This window comes from Excalfactoria chinensis, chromosome 1 (genome assembly GCF_039878825.1).
Source record: "Excalfactoria chinensis isolate bCotChi1 chromosome 1, bCotChi1.hap2, whole genome shotgun sequence".
Lineage (NCBI taxonomy): Eukaryota > Metazoa > Chordata > Aves > Galliformes > Phasianidae > Excalfactoria > Excalfactoria chinensis.
In genome coordinates, this window is record NC_092825.1 from 36,032,266 (window position 1) to 36,057,398 (window position 25,133).

The following is a 25,133-nucleotide window of genomic DNA, read 5'->3' on the forward strand; positions in this document are numbered from 1 at the left end:
GCTGCTACCAACGTAACAACTTCACAAGCCTGTACAACTTGGTTTTAATACTGAGAACTGTGAAACTCCTCTTAGACTCACGGAATGAGATGAGATGGAATGAACCAAAACAATGAAAAATACCCTCCTTGTTTAGGTGTATGGTACAAAACCAAACTTAGGGCTAGATTCAGATTCTTATTGGCACTTTATGTGATCAATTTTTATCCACCTCTCACTTTTTCTCCAAGCAAAAATTCACTCTAATGTATATTCCTCTTTTAGTGGCAAATAATGTTTTATTTCCTCCTGACGTAACATTTAACCAATAGAGGAAGTTTAGTCTTGGTACAACAGAGAGGTAAAAAGTCAGTAAATAAAACAACACAGGTAAAGTGTGCAAGCCACAGCTTTGTTATTTCACTTATCTTTTCATCACAGGTGTATGTCCTGAGGTTCTTGCCAAGCTGAATTATCCTATAAGCTCCTAAGTTATCCTATAATCTTATGTATTCTCAAAGACTACATTATAAAAGCCCACACTCCGTAGCAATACAGTAAGACTTGAAAACCCAAGAGAACCAGCAACATTAATTCTCACAGAACATGGACATTCCAGAGAAGTCTCCTCACTGATTGGCATTTCTCTTCTCACCAGAAGAATGCGATAAAACTTTGTGCGTGTTTATAGTCCATGAGAAGTTACTTAGACAGAGATTCACCTTGAGAGATTCCTTTTTGGTAAGTTTGCTTGAAGATAAAGAGACGTCTTTCTCAGAGCCATTGAAAAGCTTGGATTCAGACTGAAATTAACAAAACATAGAAAAAATAAATGATAATAGATATGAGGCCACATTACTGTATCAGTGTTTCAAGTGTACAGCTGTTTCCAAACTCCCCACCCCATTCTTTTTTCTGCTGTTTATACACTTAGTAAAAAAAAGGCTTGTAACAGTGACTATTCATCACCTATTAATGGAGTCTTTTCTTCATACGGGTTTTGTGGGGAACAAGTGTGAGATTCCTCCAGAAGGAGAACCCTGGCATTTAAACTCAAGAGCAATTCCTGTGTCTGACATGTGAATCTCAACATCTCCGTAACTTCACAGTTCCTCCAAATGGATTGCTATAGAGGCACTTACCCCATGACCCATATGGAAAATAGAGCCTCTTCAACCTAGAATTCAGTGCTCTGCAAGTTACCAGAATACAATTGACCACTGCTGGCACTTGTTCTGCTTCCTCCTTAATGCCACGCTCTCATTACTCTGCAAATAATCTCACCATGGCAATAGGCAGAAGACAACTCAGGTTTGTTTATAAAACCCAAGTCCTCGTTCATAGCAGGACAATATGCTGCCTCAGCACCATGTGATTTCTGCCCCTCCCCCATCTCCTGTAAGGTTCAAAGTTTACTTCTTGGCATCTGTTGCCTACTAATTGTAAGGAAACGAGAACCACTGAATATTCGCCCTGGGTTACACAGCTCTTTTTGGAAAACAAGGAGAGTACACTGAGTTATCACATGCCATTCCTATCCCAACTCAGAGAACACTGCATGGGCACCCCGCTGTATAAAAATATCAGATTAATTACACAGTTGTATTTCTCTGTGCAAGGAAATATAAACCGGATTGTCAAAACCACATGTGCAGCAAAAGGCAAAAAGCAACTTGAAATCAAAATCATTTCAGCAGTAAGTAAACGTTCCTTAACTTCCACGTACATCTTGCAAGAAGGGAGGTTATCTCTTCTTTTTATATGAAAGCTATGTTCTTAACTCTGAAAATACAAGACAAGCATGCATCTTGAAATTTAATTCCAGCCTAGAAGTTAAAGGAAAGATGGTACTTTAAATGTAATAACGAGAGAAGGGAAAAATGCTTATCACTGTCACATAAGAGGTAATGAAGTCATTATGCAGGGTATAATGGAGTAACACAAGTAAAACATTCATAAATATTCCAGTTGCTCACTAGCAGAAAGCTAATGTAATCTAAAGTCCACATGCATAAAAGCCCAAACCAGTAAATATCCCAGGTTACCAAGACAGTTGTAAAGTTCACGACCATGACACTGAGTAAAAGTCTGTATTTGCCTATCCAACAGATTATGGACAGATCAGTGACGAGGATATTTTAATTTAATGACCTTCTCATCTGCATATGGGGGGATAGGATCAAAATTTACAAGAAAAAACCTCTTTGGTTAGAAACGAGGATTGCTGCTTCACCTCCACAGCTGGGACAGCCGGTAACCATCTTCTGCTGGCCTGAAGCTTAATGGTGGGTATAAAGGAGCTACTGGTCTTAACAAACTCCATTGCAAAAATAAGGACAGAGAACTATATATGTCAAGAGAAGCAGAAATATCTGTCTCCTCTTAAATAGCAGAAAATCACAAAAGGAGCAGTAAAGCATAAAAAGACCTGTGATTCTAGAAATAATACAGAGCCCTTCCAAAAAAAAACAAAACAAAAAACAAACTGGTTAGTCAAAGATCAATTATTAATAGAGTCACAAATTCATCTGGGTTAAAACAGACAGTGCTAACTTATTTCCAAGACAAAAAAGATTTAGGGGTTTCTGGACCAATAAGAAAATACTTTGACCAGAAATAATCCAGATGATTAAGTATGTTTCCTTGATCTCCCTGATCAGGATACGTTCAAGCTTACAAAAACAGTTCTGTGACTTCAGATTAGGTGGAAGGCAGTGACTCCAGGGGTTGCTCAGCTGTGACATCATGGAATTGTACCCATCACAGAAAGCGACCTGCTCTTCCAGAATGCAATTCTAAATGTACTGTTTAAGTAGGGGATGTTACCATCATCTTTACATCAGTTTGATTTTGTTCAGCACCTGGTTGATGTTTTTCTTGAAGACTCAGATGTATGAAACACTGCAGAAAAACTTCTATGAAGGCCTGGAGGTCACTCTCTCTCTCCTCCGGCTGTGGCTGCCTGTGCCTGGGACAGTCTCAGAGTGCTGAGAGCTGTGTGGGAGCTCCGTGAGAAGCAGGCTTCTTCCTCACCTCACTCAGGAGATGGATGTACGGGAGCTTGGCTCCCAGCCTGTGGTCCCAGCCCAAACCAGCTTACAGCTGTGCATCTAACTGACCCAGCAGTCAACCCATACATTTCAGTTCCCAGCTTGGCTTAGGATCTGTGTTGTCACCACAGATCGGTGCTGTAAGCTGAGCCTGGCCTGCACTACCAACCTCACTCTCCTCACCCTGTCCACTGCACTCCTGGCTGCTGCCCCACTGCCCTCCCCACACAGCCATGTAATGGGATCACTTAAAGCCTTTGAAACGTAGCCAGTGGTGATGCTCAAATAAGAAAAGCAATTTAATGTAGCTACTCAATTCAGCAATCAAACCATACAGAACTTTCTCCTCCACAAAATCAAATCTTTCTGCTCTTTAAAGTTCTGATGGGAAAAAAGACATCTGTTTTATGAGACACCCAATTAAAAATTATTTTTCTGGAATTCCCCATTCAAAATATATATAGACCAATAGATGAAAATGTAGTGCTTTGACAAGCCAGCCGCTCTAAGAGTTACAATAATACAGTGTTTAAAGAAAGTAGCATTAGAACAGCCTATACAGTGTCTTAAAATGTAAAGCTTCTATTACTGTTATACACAGATTTAAAAGGATTCAGGAGAGGAATAAATAGATAAGGCAGATTTTGCTCTGCATTACTACAGTGACTTTTTACACAAATGATTCATACTGTATCATTTTATTCTAAATCCTAATGCTATTGCAAAGTGTTCATGTAAACAAATTTTATTAGAACAAAACAAAACTCTGGAGAGAAGAAAAAATGGGATGACTACACAACAGTCTTCTTGGTTGCTCAAGCAGTTCAAGTATTCTGCCTCTTCAAACTTCAGCTATCTCAAGATGCTTTATTTTTGGTGACTGCTGTCTCCCAGCTCTGTGCATTCTCATTTTTCACTGCATCTCAGTGAACCTTTTCACAGAGATAAAAAAGTCTCTGCCATCACTATAAGATCATGATTGTGGATCTGCATGAAAGTCTAATAACATTTGTTAAAGCAGGCACTCACCTCCTTTGCATGCTGACATTTTTAAGCCAGACAGAGGCAGCTTTCCTTACCTTGCTTTTGGACATAGAATGTGCTGTATCCTCTTTGCTTTGTGAGGCATCATCCTTCCCTTTGTCAGAACCTTAAAGAAAAGACAGCATTGTTGCAAATGATTTGAATGCACTAAGATTAACACAAGCTAGCCTTTGGAATAAACTTGCAAATAGTATTTACCACTGAAAAGTGCAAGCAAACCAGATTTTCAAACAGCTTACGTACATTAGTTCATCGTGTAAGTTGAAAACATGTTACCACAGTTACAACAGCACAGTCTGATTTAATAACTGCTAAGAAGTGAGAACAGCCTACTGTGCTTGGATGGTGCTGCACCCAATTCAGAGATCAAACCAGCTGAAAACATCATCAGCACATTTTCATCCTTTTATGTCTCCAGCCTCCCCTATCTGCACACATGGGTACGAACACAGCAGAGCTCTAAGGAAAGCTGGGATTGGTTTGTTCATTCCTTTAGCCAGAAAAAATGGTGAAAATCCATACAAATGAAAGCAAATAGATACCATGGATCAAGATTGCCAGTCAGTTTCTCACTAGTACATGAAAAGATAACACACATTTACCTTGAATTTATACTTTGGAGTTCACAGTACAGATGTAACTACACAGCTTTATTTTAAGTCACCAAAATTCCACATTTACCTTCTGTGAATGATTCACAATGTGAACCCCACACTACCACAGCATCCAAAGAGCAAAATGAGCCAACATCTCAGTAATTTGCTTTCTTTGAAGAAGTTGGCTCTAGCATAGGCACTCATATACAGGAATAAAACAAATACCTCACTGCATTTATTTCAGTAACAACACTGTCGCTGACATGTCCTCCAGACATAAGGGCTAAAGTGAATATCAGGAAAAAAGAAAACAGCAAAAATCAACGGCAAAAAGCGTGTTCAAGAAACGTTTAACAAGTAGCGTTGTACTGAGGGACACAGTTTAGTGGGGAAATACTGGTGGTTGTTGGATGGTTGGACTGGATGATCTTGGTTGGTGAACGCATGGTTCTATGACAGTGCCTTGCAGCCCGGCCCACCAGAGGGCACCAGACCCACGGAGAAACGGCAGATGGACGGAAAGACAGATGCTGCTTTGAGCCTCTGCTACAACTCAGCCCGCTTCTCTGCCACAGAAATGGGGACTTACGTCCCCAACATTACTTGGTTGATCAGGGGAACAGTTTGACTTCAGGTTCTTCAGTAGAGCGTGTGCACGAGCGTGTAGGCTTTGTAAGGTTTAAAAGAACTTTTATCAAGTCTCTGTTTCATGTGGGATTTTATTTTTTAGGAACAGCATCTTCACCTTTCCTCAATGCTAAACCCTGAGGTTTAAGACAGCACTAATTCATCTACACAAATGCACATCTTGGAAAGTCTCTCTGAGTTATCAGAGACATTAGGACAATCTCCAGGTTCTGTGAGGAATCCAAGATGCCTGCTTTGCTTCAGTAGCCCTATTTTTTTTTTTCTTCTTGTTTTCCATCTTATTACCTTTCTCAGAGATTGAGTTTGAAGATCAGATTAAAATAAAATAAAATAAAATCATATACTGCAATACTATTTCATTTTATGCCTACCCAAACCAAACTGCACACATCTTTACAGGAGCCTTTCTGCAGACAGTTAATAAGCCCTTCCTTATGAAGTTCTCCTCACACATCTGTGAGGCGTTTCTTCAGCTAACAAAAAAAAAAGGCATAATGCAGCAGGCTATTTGACCACAAAGAAGCATCAAGACATGCAGCAGAACTGTAGCTCTTGGGAATCCAGCAAAAAATAGCAATAATACAAATAGACACAGCAGGATCCAAAAGCTGGTAGCCATATTTTATACGTAAGACCAAATACTAAAGCACATTTTCTACAGGACCAGTGCTGTAAGAAAACAAAGATGACCTCAAGTCTTGGAGGGCAGATCTAAGTCCAGTGAGAAGTTATTAGACTTGATGCCAGTCTTAGACAGTCAAACATGCACTACAATCACAGTAATGATGTCTTCTCCTCATTCCACAGCCAATAGAAATCACCAGTTAGGAACTAAGTTCCACTGAAAAGGTAGTGCAGGGATATTTAAATCACTTTCTGTGTTTCATTTATCTATTTAAACACAGACAGAAAAGTGATGCAAATTACCAAGGAAGTGCTACATCAGGGTTGGGATTACAGAAGAGAAGCCCTCTTTCTGAAGCACAACAGCTTTAAGGACTTTGCACATTCTTATCTAACACGTACATTTTTCTTTTCATATAAAGCTCTGCATCGGTATCACCAAGCACAAATGAAACCAAAAGGAGTTGTGCTATACTCAGAGCGTCAGACAAAGACCAAAGCTGCCTTCCTTAATTGCATCTTCTTGTTCCCAAAGCTTCCTGCCTGAGAGGAGCACACATTTGCTGCTTTACAATATATCACTCCCTCTCTTAGCCACAGAACAGCAAAATGATGGCTGGGGGACCACTGCAGCGCCCCAACCTGGCTTTGAATGCCTCCAGGGACAGGGCATCCATAGCTTCACCAGGCACCCCATGCCACTGCATTACCACCCTAACAGCTAAGAATTTCTTCCCTATATCTAATCCCAAACTGCCCTCTTTTAGTTTAAAATCATTACCGCTGGTCCTGTTCCTACATGCCCTTGTAAATGTCCCACCCCAGCTTTCCCATAAGCCCCTTTTTTTGGTCCTGAAAGGCCTTCTCCTCTCCAGGCTGAAGAAGGCGCTCCAGGCCCCACACAGTCCTGATTCTTCTGACATTAGTGTTAGACTAATACCTTCAGGGAGACTTGCACTGAAACATCACCAAAAGCTAAGTATGAGTCCTAACTGAGGACAACATATACTCTGCCATGGAAATATTTGGTCAACACCATCAAAACAATTATACTCATGGAATCAGAAATAAGATGCAGTTCTCCCCCCTCCTGATAACAGTTATGAACTATGAGTTTCTCTACGGATTTCTATTTAAACTCATGAGAGCCATCTTCAGACAAAGCAGCCAAGGGAAAGCAAGCAAATGCAGTCTGATCAGCCTTCAGAGCTGCAGACTGAGCACCCAATATTTTTCAAGGCACTTGCATTTATATCTCTTTTAATTGTAAGTTTCTCTGCTGTAGCCTCAAAAGCAGTTTTGGATAGTAGAAACTGTATCCAGAACAACACTATCTTAACAAATTCCTCCCATTGCAATCTTTGCTTTGTTAACGTCACAGGCCCCATACTCTGAAGGTTGATCCCAAACCGAGCAAGCTCTGGATCACGATCTGATCTCAAAACTTCAAGGGAAACTTTCCAGGACTACATTCCTATTGAGGACACATGGCAAGTCCAGGTGAAAACTCACAATGAGCTTTCAGAAAGACCTGAGAGGAGGCTGACAACTGCACACCGTTTGAACAACCAGAACTTCATACACATAAGCTGTCCTCGTAACAAAAACAATCGGTAATTGGCAGGGAGGCTGGAACTAGGTCATCTTTTAGCTTCCTGCTTATCTGAACCATTCCATGATTCTGTAACTCTTCAGAGACTGAGCTACAGCGCACTGCCAACACTCAAAGAAAAAACTTCCAAAAGATCATCCTTGACAAAAACATAATGAGTAGGAATGATGTGAGATTAGTGTTCAAGATTCTATAGTATGAAGCCTGCAGTAGGGTGCATTTAAAACAAACATGTTTACGATACTTCAGTCTTGAAGCACAGCCATGTGTTGGTTTTTTGAAGTCATACCTACAGTCTGTCCCTTAATCAGTCTTGAGCGAAGCAGGAAAGAAAAAGAAGAACAAACATGTAACATCTTCTGCATTTCACGTGCTGGTATAGTACCTCCCAACAGCACTCATCTACAACTAGGACACTTCAGCAAGAAAGAAAAATAAATAAACGTTACTTTTTAATACTAACCTATTTCACTGAAAATCTAAGAAAAAATAACTACTGACTGGAGGGTTGTTTCTTTGTTTGTTGTGATTTTTTTGGTTTCCAACAGCCCCAAGAACAAGCCAAAAAAAAGTAACAGAACACAAGAAAAGATCACGAAGAGCAAGCCAAGCAATAATATTACTGACTTGCAAATGAAAAGCAAGAAACGGACTGATTTGATTACTGGTGTCAATGTGCAGTTCTGAAAAAAAGTTGCTGAGCTGAAAATGGATATACTTCTACAAGGACAAAGTGAGTTATAATCTGTGGGAGACAGAAATACCAGCATTACTTAACAAACAGGACAGGGAAAAAGGAAAGAATCTTTTAAGACTCACACATCAGAGACAGCAGGGCTTTTGACTGAGTGATTTTCAGCAGCTTTGTGACAAATGCTTTTTTAAGAACACTATTCCATATTATCTAATTCATTTTGAAGGTAGGGAGGTTCTGCCTATTTGCCATCTTCAGGTTTGACATCTTCATTTCCTGAGCAGCTTTAATAAGGCCCCTGGTAGACTGACCACTTCCTGATGCAGACGGGAAGGCTATTTTCTATGGTAAAACAGAAGGGCTACCAGGAGGGCTAACAGAACACGGTGTTCTGAGGAAGCACCCAGCTGCCAGCAGCTGAGCATGCCGCTCCAGCAATTCTGCAAGCCAGTGTGAGCCAGTGGTGCAGAGAGCTCAGAAATCACAAGCGTCCTGCTTGCTCTGCGCCCCAACTCTTTTTCATCGCTTCAGAGGCAGAGCTTACAAATTGAGCGAGCTGTTCTTCTGAAGGTACACAGTAAGAAGAGAAGAAAGTACTTTTTCTCCCCCCCAGCATTCCAGCCTCACAACAAAGTGTGCATTTGCGCAGGCTCAAGACAAATCACACGTGCAGAATAATTCCACTAAGAATGTACAAATTTTGCAGCATTGCTTCTCAGAAATAGGTGACCTTGTATTTCCTAGGATCAAAGTTTCATGAAGTAAACTACTGAAATTCAAGTACCTACATCAGCAGAACACGTGATGGACAACAAAGCTCTAGAAATTCACTTCAATATTCCATCACTAATTTTCAGGAGACAACAAATCTGAGGAAAAAGAGATTCAAGCCCTTTCTGGTGCTAAATTGTTTAAAAGAAGTCTTGCAGTACAGACTTCAGCAAGGCTATGGTCTTAGCCTTAACTCATTCTATCTTGTCACTACATGTACTTCAAGAAAGGGATCTATAAATCACAGTACAGAACCTCAGTCATAAAAGCTCAACCAACCAAACCAAAATACTCCACGAAGAATCAAGTAAGCAAATTACTTTTAAACAGACATTTGCTGTAGGATAAGCTACCTTACTTGCTTGCCCGCATACAACAGCTTTTGCTACAACAAAGAGCTGTTACTTCAGTGCACGCAACCAATATTCTTTCTGATTTCTGCTAACAAGTTCTACCAACACCTCAGTAGACTACTTGCATTCAAGCTGAAAAAAATCTTAATCAGAAATTATATTATCTTCTGTACATTTTAAGAACAACAAACCTGGTGAAGCAGGTGGGAGTTCATTATATCCTCCAAAGGAAGCATTCCGGACAAGTTTTCGGCCATCAGCTCTTGCAGAAAACACAGACGAAATCCCAGCACATGAGGAAAACCTACGTCGCAGTGCACCCTCTTCCTTCATGAGTTAAGATGTTTGTATAAGGATTATGCTCTCTGTGAAAGCTGGTTAGCATTAGCTGGCTGGAACAAGAGTGTTGCAGTAACAGCCTTCTACCTCATATTCTGATGAGTAAGATACAAAAGGAAAAAACAAACGAAGGGCATACGTGAAAAATGCAGCGAAGAGACAGAGGCTGCCAAATCAGCAGCAAGCCAAGCAATATTATCCTGTTCTCGTCAAATCCATTAGAACATTTAAAGGTGAACAGCTGCGTTTCAGCTTCTCTTCTCCACAAATACAGAACATCTCTTTTTTTTTCACATCTCTGCTTCAGTCCTATTCATCTCTGCTTTCTAGGAGCACTAAAACGTCCATTATTCAGGTTTTAAGGGTTCATCTAATGAAATCTTTTTCATGTTAGTCTTCCAAGTCCCAAACTTACACAGCACTTAAGAGCTAATGAGGCTTCCCTGTTTGATATTTCAATACACAATGGGAACCTAAAAAGGAAGCCAGTGTTTGCTTTATGCCGCCATGCTGAACTCCCCTGTTCGGGCACTTACCTATCTAGTTTTCACCAGCTGATTACTGTGGCTTCTACATCTTCACCCTTTACTTCTATTTAAAAGGTGAGGTGACAGCATATTCTTCTCTAAGACTCAGCCACATTTATTTATGCAAACTGCCTGACTTCTGGATGAGCTGCACAAAATAGGCTCCACAAAAAGGTTCTCATTTTCACAGAATCACAGAATCACAGAATCACAGAATTATAGGGGTTGGAAGGGACCTCTAGAGATCATCGAGTCCAACCCCCCTGCCAAAGCAGGCTCCCTACACCACGTCGCACAGGTAGGCGTCCAGGCGAGTCTTGAATATCTCCAGAGAAGGAGACTCCACCACCTCCCTGGGCAGCCTGTTCCAGTGCTCCGTCACCCTCACTGTAAAGAAGTTCTTGCGCACATTCGTGCGGAACTTCCTATGCTGGAGTTTCAGCCCATTGCCCCTAGTCCTGTCCCCACGCACTACTGAAAAGAGACCAGCCTCGCCACTATGGCTCCCACACTTCAGGTATTTATAAACCTGGATCAAGTCCCCTCTCAGCCTTCTTTTCTCAAGGCTAAACAGACCCAGTTCCCTAAGTCTCTCCTCGTAGGGGAGATGGTCCAGGCCCTTCACCATCTTTGTGGCCCTCCGCTGGACTCTTTCCAAGAGATCCCTGTCTTTTTTGTACTGGGGAGCCCAGAACTGGACACAGTATTCCAGATGAGGCCTCACCAGGGCAGAGTAGAGGGGGAGGATCACCTCCCTTGACCTGCTGGCTACGCTCTTTTTAATGCACCCCAGAATGCCATTGGCCTTTTTGGCTACAAGGGCACACTGCTGGCTCATGGCCAACCTGTCGTCCACCAGGACGCCCAGGTCCCTCTCAGCAGAGCTCCTCTCCAGCAGGTCTTCCCCCAACCTGTACTGGTGTATGCAATTATTTCTACCGAGATGCAAGACTCTACACTTGCTTATGTTAAACCTCATCCGGTTTCTTACTGCCCAGCTCTCCAGTCTGTCCAGGTCTCTCTGAATGGCTGCACAGCCTTCAGGCGTGTCAGCCAATCCTCCCAGCTTCGTGTCATCAGCAAACTTGCTGAGGGTGGCCACTATCCCCTCAAATATTTATTTATTTTCAAAAAAATATTTATTTTCAATGGCCCAAATATGTTGTGCAATGAATGCAACACTTAAACCAATTGTCCTAAGTTGTAAACACAAAAAAATAATTGCAGAAAATTATGCTTCAAGACCAGGGATCAAATGACCCAAACTGCTCATTGCTGGTAGCAGAATGAAGCCAGATAAGCTCTCCCTACCCTCCTTCATGCACTCCACATTTCATTGGCTGTTTCTCTGCCCCATTCCATATGTGCTTCCACTAATTCCATTCTTCCATCCCCTGGCTCTGATAGACTCACCATATTTCTGACAAGCTACATTTTGAAACCTGCTCTGTTAGCTGGAAAGCCTTGAAATAATCGCATGCTCCCTTACTTGGTACAGGAGGTCTTCTCAACCAAGTGAAAAGCAAACCCTAAATCAAGTTAGTGGCGACATGAATTTCACTAATTCTTAAATAATACTATGTAATCCAGATGTTTGTGTAAATAAACGCATTTGCAGATAAGCAATTTCAGTTCACATTGGCTTAAAGGTAACACAGTAGACCAAGACACTCTTTAACTCCGTGACAGGCTTAAACTGTGCAGAATGTTCATCTATGTGCACCTCTATGAATACATATACTAAAATACAAACCGAAATGACTGAAAACTGACTCTTCTGATTATGAAGCATAGCAGCTTCCAGGATGCTATAAACTGCTAGAATTTCACCATGCCTCTTACCAGAAAAATGAGAAGTGAAAATCTTATGGGCATGGTGAATGGAGAAACAAGACATTTCTAGTTTCTAGACTAGTTCACTTTACTGAGAAATGGCTAGATATCCAGGGGCTGGGGGAAACATTAAAATCTTGAAGGTTAATTCCTCATTTCCAGCCACATTTTCTCAGGCCCCTTGGCACTGTTTCATGTTGCCAAGCTGTATCAGAGTACAGTCTAAAACCTTTCTTCTTACACGTTTTCCTCCGGTTAGAAGGAAAAGTAAAATCCTTGGCTAGACTTCCAATCGTGATAATGTTACAGCTGTATCTCTCCTCTCTGAAGTTACCTCCCAGCCAAGGAAACTGCTACGAAGCACCTCTTCCTTTACTCCAACAGCAGCACAGGAGCAGCAGACTCTGAGCCTTTTGTCAAAAGACAACCATCTCACCACTACTAAGGAGAGGGGAAAAAGGAGTTCATCTCCCTCTCACCAAATCATCCTCATATCTCACTTCCACATGCAGTGGTAGAGCAGTTCATAGCAGACTTTGGCTGTAAAAATTCCACCTCTGGAACAGCTTGTGATTTCATATGGCTTCTAATACTTGTGCATGCACGGTCAATTACTTCAATGCAGAAGCATCAGATAACTGACACATAACAGAAAGGCTGTTAGACCAAAAGAACTCTGTAACTTTCAATTAAAAATGAGCATTCTTCTCTATAGTGTGACAGCAAATGGAAGTTTATTATCACTCCCGGGAACAGGATGCGGTATTAAAAAGGTTTCTGTTCCCCACACACTCAGCACTCTAAGTTTCCAGAAACCCTCTGCATTCTCCATAACAAATTTTATTCCTGAAACAGCCTGAAAAGATGTTTGAAGTAGCTTAGAAGCACCCTGATCTGCACATTCTGTACACAATGATGGAGAGGTGCACCTCATAAGACACCATATATTAAACAAAATCCTTTTTCTCCCTGTTGAGAATGGACAAAAAGTCCATTCCCAATGATAAATTAAACTTCTTCTCCGAGAAGGAAAACTTACACGTTGTTCATGCTTTCTCAAGGACAGAATGTATTTCTCATACCAGCTACTCAATCACAGCTCCTTTACTAGTAAATGCTGTCTGAAAACTACATTGTAGTCCTGTGCTTAAGGCATTCTTTCAGGATATTGCCTTACGTCTTTGCACACACACTCCAAAAAGCAAGCAGGCAATGCGTGCAGTTCCATCAACACATGAGCACTTCTGATACAGCATGGTTATAGTTCTAAAATATTTATCCAAATAATAAATATTCAATGTTGAAATAAAGCACAGACTTATAAAAAACTTCTTGGAGTTGTACAGGTAGGAACTGCCAACCATGAAAATGCAATTCTAATAATCAAACCATATTCTAAACTATCCCACAGAGGACCTGTAAACAATTAATTTTACACAGATTTCAGTAACTTAAAATGATGAAGATTTTAATTTTTAATTTAATTTAATTTAATTTTAAGCAAATTGATACTGCTGTAACAATACAGCTCTAAGTACACCTACTGATGCAAAGTAAAGAATATTTTCCCTTAAGAGATATGCAAGCGAAGCCCTAATATCTTCTTAAAACCAAACTCTGTAAAACCTGAAGGGAGGAGAAAGAGAGGAAAACTGACAGCTTAGCAGAGAAGCTGGAAGCTTTTTACACTCACTCTTCAAGTCTGACAATAATCTGCTCTGACATCTCAACAACGTGACACTTCCAGTAGGCTTCTCCTCCCCGTCCAGCAAATGAAAACATCATAAATAATTTTCTACACGTAGTATATGCACATTCTGTACAGAATGCAGAAAGCAGTAAAAGCAAACTGCCAGGCTCCCATACCTACAAACAAGTTCTACCCAACACACAATTTTTGCACACTGATTTTAAGCAAGCGTTTTAATTCTATTTAAGAAGGAAGAAAATAGTAAAGATGTACTTGCCTTCAGATACCAATATTTGATTCACAAAAATGATATCTGAACCATGAGGCTACGCATTGTGGTGCCAGTTTACAGTGGTAAATTTCTTCCACTAAATCTTCTTTTGTCCTCTACTATTTCCAGGTCAAATGCAGTCTTGCTGAGGAGTAATTCCAGAGGCATGCCTAAGAATGGTTCATGAAATAACACCAGGACTTCCAGCGCCTTGCTGGCAGCTGCACTTGCCTCCACCTCATCGCTTGCTAAGGCTCCTGCTATGCTCCTCCCACCCAAAGCAAACAGCCTTGCTCACTCACTGCTCAGGTTTCAGCACTTTTCATCTCAGCACTTATAAAACTCAAGGTCACAGTTCAGGTTCAAGTACACCAGCTCTGCGGAGATTTACATGGAAAAAAAAGAACTTCTTTGAGAAGTTTCATAGTAATCATCCCTACTGTGCCCTTCAAACCCAGCACCATTCTTTCACAAAGCTATAACTCACAGAGAAAGGAGCACGCATAATTTACCCAAGCCACAAATGCTGGGTGGAGCAGCATTTCAGAAATGGCAAGTTTTAATAAATACACATTGACTTGCAGAGGAATGTGCCAGAGCATGCATTACGGTAAGAAAGCAGGACATCGAGATAATACATTCAGAAGAGTAATCACACACAGCTAAACATATTCACCTTCACAAGAAACTCAGTTTGGCAACACAAACTGAAAACAAATTACGCAGGGTCAAACTCCTTCCCTCTTTACTGTGAGCAGAACCACATTAACATTCTCTCTGACAAAAGTATCGGTGAAGCTACTCCAAGTAAGCAGCACAATTCTGCAGAGGCTTCACCTGCGTGATGCTATGCACAAAGCTGAAAAATGACCACTCATGTCACTGAGGCCACTGAGCCTGCCTGCAGCAACACAACAGATATGAATCCAGAACTACCTGAAGAACCACCAAGTCCACGTGGTTTCTATACACTCCAGATTACAAAACACTTCTTCAGCATCAAAGGACAAAGTAAGACAAAATACTTTCCAAGTGCACGGCAAGAGAATCCAAGACTGAAGGTTGCAAGATTTTAGACAGAAATATCACGTGGCAATAGAAAACATTTCTAAGATGTTAGCTATACTTAGACAAAAGTGCTTGACTTCAGAAGTACCATTTAATGTTAACATGGAATTGCTAAAACAAATACAAACAAAACAAAACAAAAACACAAAAGGAGTCTCACCAAACCTCTAGCAGTTTCCTTGTTAGTGCTGAGTCAATTTTAGGCGAGGATGAACTACGTTTAAAAACAAACAAAAAACCTCACATGACATGCTCGGTAATAAGTTGTTCATACTACAATCAATTATTTAGTCATTCTTCGGTTTCTCTGTTCAAAGGATAGATACAGCAGAGTGAAACAGGAGACTGCATGAAGTTATTTGCATGATTAAGTTTATCTGGATATACAGCAGAAAAGTCAAAGGAAACATTAGAAGAAAACCAGAAATCGTTATCAACCATTAGGTATAACCCAGCTGCCCAGAAAACAATTTGACTTGGAACCAGACAGATGGGGAAGCATCTAAAAGCATCATAGTCAAAAAGCAATATTAACACCTTTAAAATGCTAGCTGAAAGAAAAGTAGGAGCTGGCATTTAATCAAAGATCAGAATTTACAGTCCTGGAGTGATAGAAGTTGGAAGGGAACCTCTGGAGGTTATTTGGTCCAATCCTTGTATTCCAACAACACCCTGTGCTTGGAGGCATAGAGGACTTTTCTCTCCAACTCCAGCAGACACAGCCTCTGCTGCTGCTTCAGCTCTGTGCACTCCCATGAACAGGCTCTCACCAACCTGCCCAAAGGTTCAAAACAAAGTGTCCATCTCAGAAATAGATGGCAGTGAACTAAAACGGCTCTACTCCAATAACACAGGGCTGAACCTTTCCCTTCCACTGAATCACAATAACCCACATGCTACATTTCAAGAGCCTCATGCACGCTCACCTGCCAGTGAGACACAACAGTCACCTGCGTGGGATGCCAAGTCTGGAGTGCCATGTATCTCTTGCCATGCAATCAAGCTGTCAACTGAACCAACCCACTCAAAAACAAATGGTTTTAAAAGCTGCAAGTTGTATGGATTTACAGTGAAATGCCTTTAACTTGTCAGCTGCTCAGGTAGACAGTAATTTGTGCAAGTCTTATGTTCTCTTGGTCAGCATAGCTACAAAGGCATCTCATCCCTCCAGGAGTTAGCAAGTGTCCTTCTGCAGCTAATGCTTGAAGACTTTTATTTTTCACTCAGCATCTCTCTCATGTAAAAAATAGTGAAATTTTCTCTCCAAATTGTTCTCCAAAGGTTCCTACAGATTAAAATCCTACCACATCCTCTAGATATTTACTAGAGAGCGAACAGTATTTAGCACAAGCTCTGCACAGCCAAAACTGCTCTTACTCTCCCGCAAAAGGAACATCAGCTTCTGCTTTTCATTCATCATGATCATCATTACTTGCAGCACAAACGTTCTGTTTCCACTGTCAATTCATCTCCCTGCACCTAAGCCACTCTGTTTCTCAGTTACAGACCATACACTTTCATCCTTGTGCAAAATGAATTAACAGCTACTACTACTCTGCTAGAAGTGTGGAGCAGATCCTGCTTCTTAGCTCAGCTCAAGCTCCTTCTGGACACCTTTGTCCAGGGCTTATCCTTATATGACAAGCATCCACTTAATCATGCAGTACGTCAGTTTAACACATTAAAACAACCAAGCCCTTAAAATCCAACACAAAGAGCTATCTCTCTTTCTCCCCTTGCTCCTAATCAACAAAGTGAAACAACTTCTTTGTAATACTACATGCTCCAGGAAATAATGTAGGAGGCAGCAGACTTCAAAAAAGAGCAGGAAGCCATTTATCTAACACAAAGATTTACATTACTTTAAAATATCTCCTCCTTAATCTTTATTATGGTAACACACTTTTCCCATATGCTACTCACATCTTCATTTGTTGATGCCTTCTATAAAGGTAGAAATACCGAGTTTTGATGCAGTTAAATTGAGCCAGGAAGGTTGTCGGCACAGGTCACTGTTCACCACAGGAAATAAGGAAATCAGAGCTCCGAAATCCTAATGCATCATCTGCTGAGTTGACAGCCTTAAAGTATAAGCTAGAATACTGTCAACACAAGCACCACTGGTATTTGCTCTTGATCAGGTCTGGATGATGCTCCCCTTACTGCAACCTACAAGTAGTTGATCAACCTGCAAAAGTTCAAGATGACAAAAATCCAGAATGGTAACATTTCCCAATAATGGATGCAGTGAATTTTGAATTCCTCTTGGTGGATTTTCACTGCCTCACGCTTCAATTAAACTCAGAGACTATTTCCTGAGTAAATAAACACACACGAATGCTATCAGCATGATCAAAAGCAAAAAGCATTTCTTCTCTCCATATACGCTTTGTAACATATGCTCAGTGGTACACAGAAAACAGCAGCACAGCACTCATTACATAAAGCCATAGAGAGGCAATACAAATACCTGTAAAAAAAAAAAGTCTGGCATTTTCAAACACCTCATTATAGAATGCTTAATGTTGCTACCTTAATTAAATTGCTCTCTTTATCACAAGAACAGCTCATCAGTTAAGCATATATTTTATTTTCATAAGAAGTTTGAAATGTTTTAACTGCATATGTACAAGTTGGAAGGTGTCCCCTTCCTGAGGAGGCTTCTGATTTCTTCATGTATCTGAAGAGATTGGTATTTCTATATGGATGCCCTTTATCAAACAGAAATAAAGGTGCACGCTGATGTAAGTCTGAGTTAACAAGATTTACAAAAATCCAATTTAGCGGGGATAATTTGTGTACCAACACAAACAGCTTACATCAGGGAGCGCGCCTCTGATTCGCACTTTTTGAGAATGCAGTCATGGGCTCAGTGTTTTCGATGCTCATTTTTAACCGTAATAACACGGTTTTGTCAAAGGTTCCTTTCTATTGCACTGATGCTTCGATAAAAAAATAAAAGCAAAACCCCCAAAATTTCCATATACAGCACTGACAAGTCAGAGATGGGGATAACGTGGCAGGTATTAGGAAAGGATGAGTACAGACACAGACTTCAAAAGTCACAGGTAAAGAATGTATAAGGAAACAAAGATTTGCTTTTAAAAGTTTGGTTGTGCATATCACTATCAAATCCTTACCTCTCTTTGATCACTTCCCACCTTGATTTAAGAAACAAAGTGGCCTTACTGAGTAAGCCGCCCAATGAAAGAATTTAGAAATAGCTGTTTAAAATATATACAGACGGGAGGGGAGGGAAGGGTGGAAATCAGTAAATGTCTTCAAGATCAACTCAGCATGGAGCTGCTCCAGCCACGACTTGCTCCCAAGCAGTTCTTGAGTCATGATGCTGAGAATGTCTGTAATCAGAACATTTTTACCTGTGCAGCTGAGCTTAGGGCTCCCAGAAAAAAGTTGTATTGCTGGCTTTCCAGAATAAAGCCATTTCTTGCACACTATGGAGGCAACAGGCTAGTTTCTATATTTGTTTTCATGTCACTTGAACCTCAGCACATGAGCATCTCAGTTTTTGTACTAGATGGCACACTGGCTTTTGGGTACTATGCAACTTAAAGCCATGACATTTGGAGGTTCAGTACTTGCAGAACAAAATATAATTGCAGCCGAACAAGACTGGCTTACTCTGACTCTGTAGATAACAAAATGGGCACAGCAGAAAGAAACTGAATCCACATTAATTAAAATTACAAGTCAACCTTAGGACCAAGGCTACATAGAGCTGACTTAACCTTTCAGCACTAAAACTCTGAAGTTTCTGTTTAAACTGATGAGGTTATGCAGGTATAACTCCCATGATCAGCTTAGCAAGTCAGATCTGCACTGGAAAGGAACAAGGAAGGAAAAAGCATTTTACACTAAGAAACCAAGTGTAGGAAAACAGAAACTTTCTGATATCAAGAACTACATTCATGTAAGTTAAAACACAGTATTTATACATGAGAGTACTTGAAATTATGAAATATACACCACTTATAACTTCACAATGGTGTGTTATATTGCTCACTCTTTGTTCCAGGTGGGAGGTCAATGGATAAAAATAATTGAACATTTAAATCTTTACCTCTTCTCCCTTATACTAAGAAGGTTCAGCTTCTCATCTACTTTAGTTATACTTGTAGTCATTACCATTAGGATCTTAAGACATGAACAGAAGACACAAACTAAGCTAGTTCCAGTAGATATGCCAAGGACAGGCACCAAGTTACACCTCTCCCTGGACCGTTGCTGGTTGGCCAAAGAATTTGACACACATCGTGTTCATCGACTTATTGCTCTTTGCCCACTCACACCAGTACCTCCACTAGCTGCTTCAACTCATTTATTTTTAATCACAGGTTTTACAAAAAGCTGGATTTGCCATGAAAATTACTTTATTCAGGCAGCAGGAATTATAAATTAGGTAATGGTGGATAAACCGTCCCACAGCAGAAGCCAAGATACTCATGTCACAGCTTCCCTCCACATACATTCAACTAGAACCTTGCAGACTATGTCATACATTTTTTTTTCAGGTCTCATTCTCTTCCGTGATGTGCTCAGTAAACTTCTCAGACTGTTCAGATTACCCATCTCCTAAGGGTGCATTCAGGTACCAGTGACTAGACGTGTCTCCATTTAGTTTTTAAGAAATGCCTGTAAATACTGTATCTAATCATTTCCTAAATATTTCCTAAATATCTCAACGTTTCTGCATATCATCACACAGTACCATGGGTGCATTATACAGTAAAAAAAAGCACTTACCATAATATTTAAATAAATAACTGCATCATTTTTCAAGTAAGGGATATGACACGGTACACAGAATAACACAACATTTATTTGAACAATCAGTGTTACAAAAAAGTTACATACACATAAGCTACAGAAAATACTTCCAGACTAAGCACAACGTAAGCCAGAAAACATCAAGCACTATCCCAGTAAAGTAACAGAAGCTTTTAGAAAATATATCAGGGCCAGCTATACATAACACCGAAAATACTACTGTAATTCTTAAAGCACAATGAAAGACTACTAGATTCAACATAGTAACAACTATATTTGATTTAAAAGTACTTCCCCTCTTATGTCAATGACACTAATGAGAAAACAACAAAATGATTCAAAGATGCCTCAGAACCTGGCTTTATTACTATGACTAACATCACCACTTGGACAAAGCACATTACAGGAGTTTGGGAGGCTTGTAACAAGTCAAGCTGACTTGATTTCTTGTCAGCACAGCTGACAAGATTGATAAAGAGTAACAATAAAAAAAAAAAAAAGACTGCATACACCACTACAAATATTTATAATTATATTCTAGCCAGTAAGACAAACAGTTTCAAATCCAAATAAGTACAAGGAGAGCAACTGCAGCTTGTTTTTTATTTTTGCTTCTAAGCAACCTATCAGCGCATCAGGTCTATGGGTCTGTTTTGCTGTGGATCCAATCAGTTCACACAGATTTATTGAGAGTTTGTTTTTAACAGCTTTAGCGGAGAATGGGTTGAAGACTGGCAAGCAGTGCTCAGATTTTTATCTTTCAAACGGAGAAGGATGTTATAGAAGTAATTGTTAATAAACAAGGGCTACAGGCTTAGTCAGTGTATTGTAACACTTCTGCATACCAGAGACGTTAATGTGACCATCAATTACAGGGTTATACACAGATAATGATTTTCCATCATGTGGTCTGTTGTCTCACAAGACACAGCATACTCCATTAAAGTACTGAACCATGTGGTAACTTTTTCTGTTTCAGATAAACATGTAAGGACAAAAGAAATTACCTGCAATACTTCAATACGCTTTCTTCTTTGCTTCTTTATTGTGGAGGGCACTGTTTTTGAACTAATGTTTGAAATAGGTAATGTCAGCATTTAAGTTCATCAAAACCTCTGTGAAAAACAGGTTTGTCTTACCATGGCTGTGAGCAGTTGCTGGGCTGAGAGATGGCTGGAGTAACTCTTTGGTTGGAGTAAAATAAGCTTCTTTCCCTTGGCGCTGGCTCATTTTTCCTGGAGTTAAAAGCTGAGATTCATCGCTGTTTGTTACCACTGCTGAAATACAAAATGGATACTCACTCAATCTTGTGTGCTTGTATATATATATATATATATATATATATAATATAGATTTATACCAACTTCAATGCTTTTTATGAAACACGGATTAAATGCTGCTTTGTGAAATACTTCTTTCTATAAAATGAAGATTTCAAACCAGAGATTTGTCAGGGAAGGGGATGGCAGCAAGAAGCCAGAAAGACTGGTCTAAGATATGAGTCAGAAGATGAAAACAAAAACTAGTAGATGTATGAAAGCTTCAGCCTGCTAATGAACACAGACACAGCACTGAGCTGCTACCAAAGTGCTGAAATTAGGATTTCTTTGACACTTTTTTTTTACTTGGTTTAACTAGTCACAAGAGAGTTGACCCAGGAAACAGCTTGCTCGGTCAAGCTATACTAGCATCTCAGAAAGCTAAGATGAATGAATATATACATAAACATCAAAGACATGCACCTTATTAATAAAGATCATGTAGGGAATATATTAAGGGAAAGTTTCCTCTCCTTGAACTTTATCAGTTTGAAAGGGTCTTGTTTGATCTCTTTCAGCTATTCAGCTATAGTTAGGCAGCCATCCTGTTTATGATGTTCATACTTTATCCTTAAGCAACACATATGAACTGTAAATTTTTTGATAGGGTAAGAATGGCTGACTCAGTAACATCTGGCTTGTATCAGGAATGGTGTGGTGAGCAGGACTAAGGAAGTCATCCTGCCCCTGTACTCAGCATTGGTGAGGCCTCACCTCGAGTACTGTGTCCAGTTTTGGGCACCTCAGCACAAGAAGGACATGGAGGTACTGGAGCAGGTCCAGAGAAGGGCAACGAGGCTTGTTAAGGGCTTGGAGAATCAGCCCTATGAGGAGAGACTAAGGAAGCTGGGGCTGTTTAGTCTGAGGAAGAGGAGGCTGAGGGGAGACCTTATTGCTGTCTTCCAGTACCTGAAAGGTTCTTACAGTGAGAGTGGGGCAGGTCTATTCTCACTACTGACTTGTGACAGGACGAGGGGAAATGGCCTCAAGTTGCGCCAGGGCAAGTTTAGGTTGGATATTAGAAAGAACTTCTTTACAGAAAGGGTGGTTAGGTACTGGAATGGGCTCCCCAAGGAGGTGGTTGAATCGCCATCCCTGGATGTGTTTAAGAGCCGCTTGGATGTGGTACTCAGGGATATGATTTAGCAGAGATTTGTTGTTGTGGTATTGTTTTGTGGTTGTTTTTTAAGAGATAGGCTACTGGTTAGGCTGCGGTTGGACTTGATGATCTTCAAGGTCTTTTCCAACCTGAGTAATTCTATGATTCTATGATTCTATGATCTGTCCTTTGGAACTACATGTATGGATAAAAAGAGATTAAAAGAAAAACAGAAGATGCTTACTGAGTAACATTCTGCCTAAAAGATTGTAACTTATAATGCTGTTCACTTTAAAGAGTTCCCCAGCTTTCCTCAAAATAGTTTTAAAAGTTCAGTAGAACATCTAGTCAAAATAAATAAGTTACACTTTCTAGATTGAACCTGCAGGTATAGGGGCTGTCTTCTTAGCTTCATCACTACAATTATTACAGTAACTCAAATGTGCTTTTTGAGCAAAGCCTAAAAAAAACCACAAGGCATTAAGATGATTGTAAGGATGCTAAGATACCCACCTGTAATGTTTTTCAACAACAGATAAACTACCTGAAGCTCTACCACAGATAAATTATATGACGGCTGCTCATGTGAGGAGATAGGAAGGGAAGCAAAAAGCTCATTTTCCTAGCACAGGGTTCAAATGTGTCTCTTTTTAACCTTTTACAAAGGTTTTTACAAAGATTTGTTTGGTTGGTTTATTTTAACTTTCAAGATGCAATTATTCTTCAGATATTTGTCTGTAGTTTAGTCAGTAAGCAAGCTCTGCGCTCAAGTTCTAGAAAAGCATGAAGTAAATTCCATGATATTAACTCAGCAATGCCCATAGCAAGCTTCAAATTCCCCACTTAAATTCATGCTCCCTTGTGAGCCTGCAGACTCAGTTTGGGTCTTGCAAAGACTGCTAGCACTGCCAGAAACGCTCCTTCCTCATGAAAGAAAGGTTATGTATCACCCAGTATATAACAGTCTGTGCACATGCCTACTGCTTTAGGCTGCATTTCTTAAAACACGTGGGCTTTTCAGAAAATCAGTCTGTAAAATGGGCAAATAATTAGAAGTTTTTTAACATTCCTTTTAATTTTAATAAAAAACATTATAAAAGGGCTAAACAAACGGAAATAAATCAGTTAAGACTGTGCATGTCTATGTGCACTGAAGCAGCAAACAAGAAAAAGTTATCTCCCTGCTTTCCAATGCCTCATCCTGATGCTCCAAGATATTTTCTATAGGACAAGGACAGGCAGAACAAAAGCCCAGGATCATTCAGGCTGGAAAAGAGCTTTAAGATCATCAAGTCCAACCATCCACCCAGCGCTATTAGCCCACTGCTAAACCGTGTCCCAAGTAACATACCTGTTAACCTGAAGGATGAAACAGTGAATAAGATTACTAAGAAGATTTCATCATTTTTACATAAAGGATCAACTAATGACCGAATTTTTTAAGATGCCGTCCTGTGTGGAGCCAAGAGATGGACTCAGTGATCCTTGTGGGTCCCTTCCAACTCAGGGTATTCTATAATTCTATGCTTGAACACGTATATAAAAATAAACCTTATAAATCTTATGGCAGGAGCTCTGGAACCTTAGACAGAAACAAAGAAAACTATTTCAAAGAAAAGGAAAAAGTATTTGGGAATGAGAGAGGAGAAGTTATGCATGTAATGAACCTCAGTTCTTAAGATGTCATCAAATCGAACACCTAACACTTGGAAGTAGATCTTTTATTTAAGAGCGATATTTAATTATTACATACTAGTAAATAGCTCAGCAATTTGAAGAGGCTCTTTGGCTGCTATCTATAATTTCTGATGAATTGATTTTATGAACACTAAAAAAAAAAAAAAGTGCAGCACATACTTAAATTATCCATTTACTGACTATGCTTGATGGTCCTATGGCTAATTTCTAATTCATTTGAAGTCAAAAATGATTTTATCCTAGAATTTGGATAAATTTATCTCTCAGAAAAAGAGCAATGGTCATTTACTCTAGTGTCTTGCCCACTTGCAAAAATCAAAGTTTAACATAAACGAAGAAATGATGTTCCTAGTCAAACGTATTACTTCTCATTTGCCCAAAAATCCAAACTGAAGCTTCTAGTTTTAACTTGGGTGTCCGCATGGACCTATAGTAAAATCTTGGCAAACTAATGAACAATGTGGGTCTCAAAACCCACACTCAGATTCTGGATAATCTTCAAAGCACCCACACTTTCTAGAGAGTGAAGTCTTAGCTTCTTAGTCAGGTCTTTATGGCATGGACATCCAAAATCTGTTTTTTCTAATGATCCCAGGGAACATGCCACTTAATTCTTTGGTTTCATATGCCATCTCTGCAACTGGAGAAACGGATTCAGTAGAGACATACTCAGCATGCACATCAAGTAAGATACAATAGCATTGCCAACCATTTCTTCCACTCAATGGCCTTGAAGTGGTTATGTATTTTTAGACTTTAGCTCAGGCTTCAGAGCTCTCACCCAAAAGAGAAAAGAACTTAGTTCATCCTTTACCTGAACGTGTTTAAACTCATATAATCTACCTCCTTGAAGCTAAGCAGAATGCTATTTTCAGAAAGAAATGTTAAGTAGTAAACATCAAAGCCTCTGTGAATCTTTGGAGGGCACATTTGAATACCAACAGAACTGTTAAAGATGATGATTTATACTTCTATTTTTCAATACTAGCAATCAAATTACTAATTATAGATTGTCAGTAAGATTTACGTATCAGAAGAAATATAAATTGAGGTCTTTACAGCCAATTTATTTCATCAGATTAGGTTATGAAAAGAATAACTGAAGTGGTAGATTGCCAATTCTTCTGTTC

The 25,133-nt window shown here is 39.9% G+C and overlaps 1 protein-coding gene across 3 annotated transcripts in view; it reads right to left on the reverse strand.

The window, feature by feature from the left end:
• Positions 1–25,133, reverse strand: part of OSBPL8 (oxysterol binding protein like 8) — an 80,019-nt gene that overhangs the window by 22,602 nt on the left and 32,284 nt on the right. For 2 of the 3 annotated variants that reach the window (XM_072329917.1, XM_072329936.1), the window contains 3 exons: positions 21,027–21,164; positions 4,109–4,179; positions 702–782 (listed from right to left, as the gene is read on the reverse strand). In XM_072329917.1, the coding sequence (XP_072186018.1) occupies positions 702–782; positions 4,109–4,179; positions 21,027–21,164 (290 nt within the window). The remainder of the gene's footprint in view (positions 1–701; positions 783–4,108; positions 4,180–21,026; positions 21,165–25,133) is intronic. The other variant, XM_072329926.1, reaches the window with a different exon arrangement.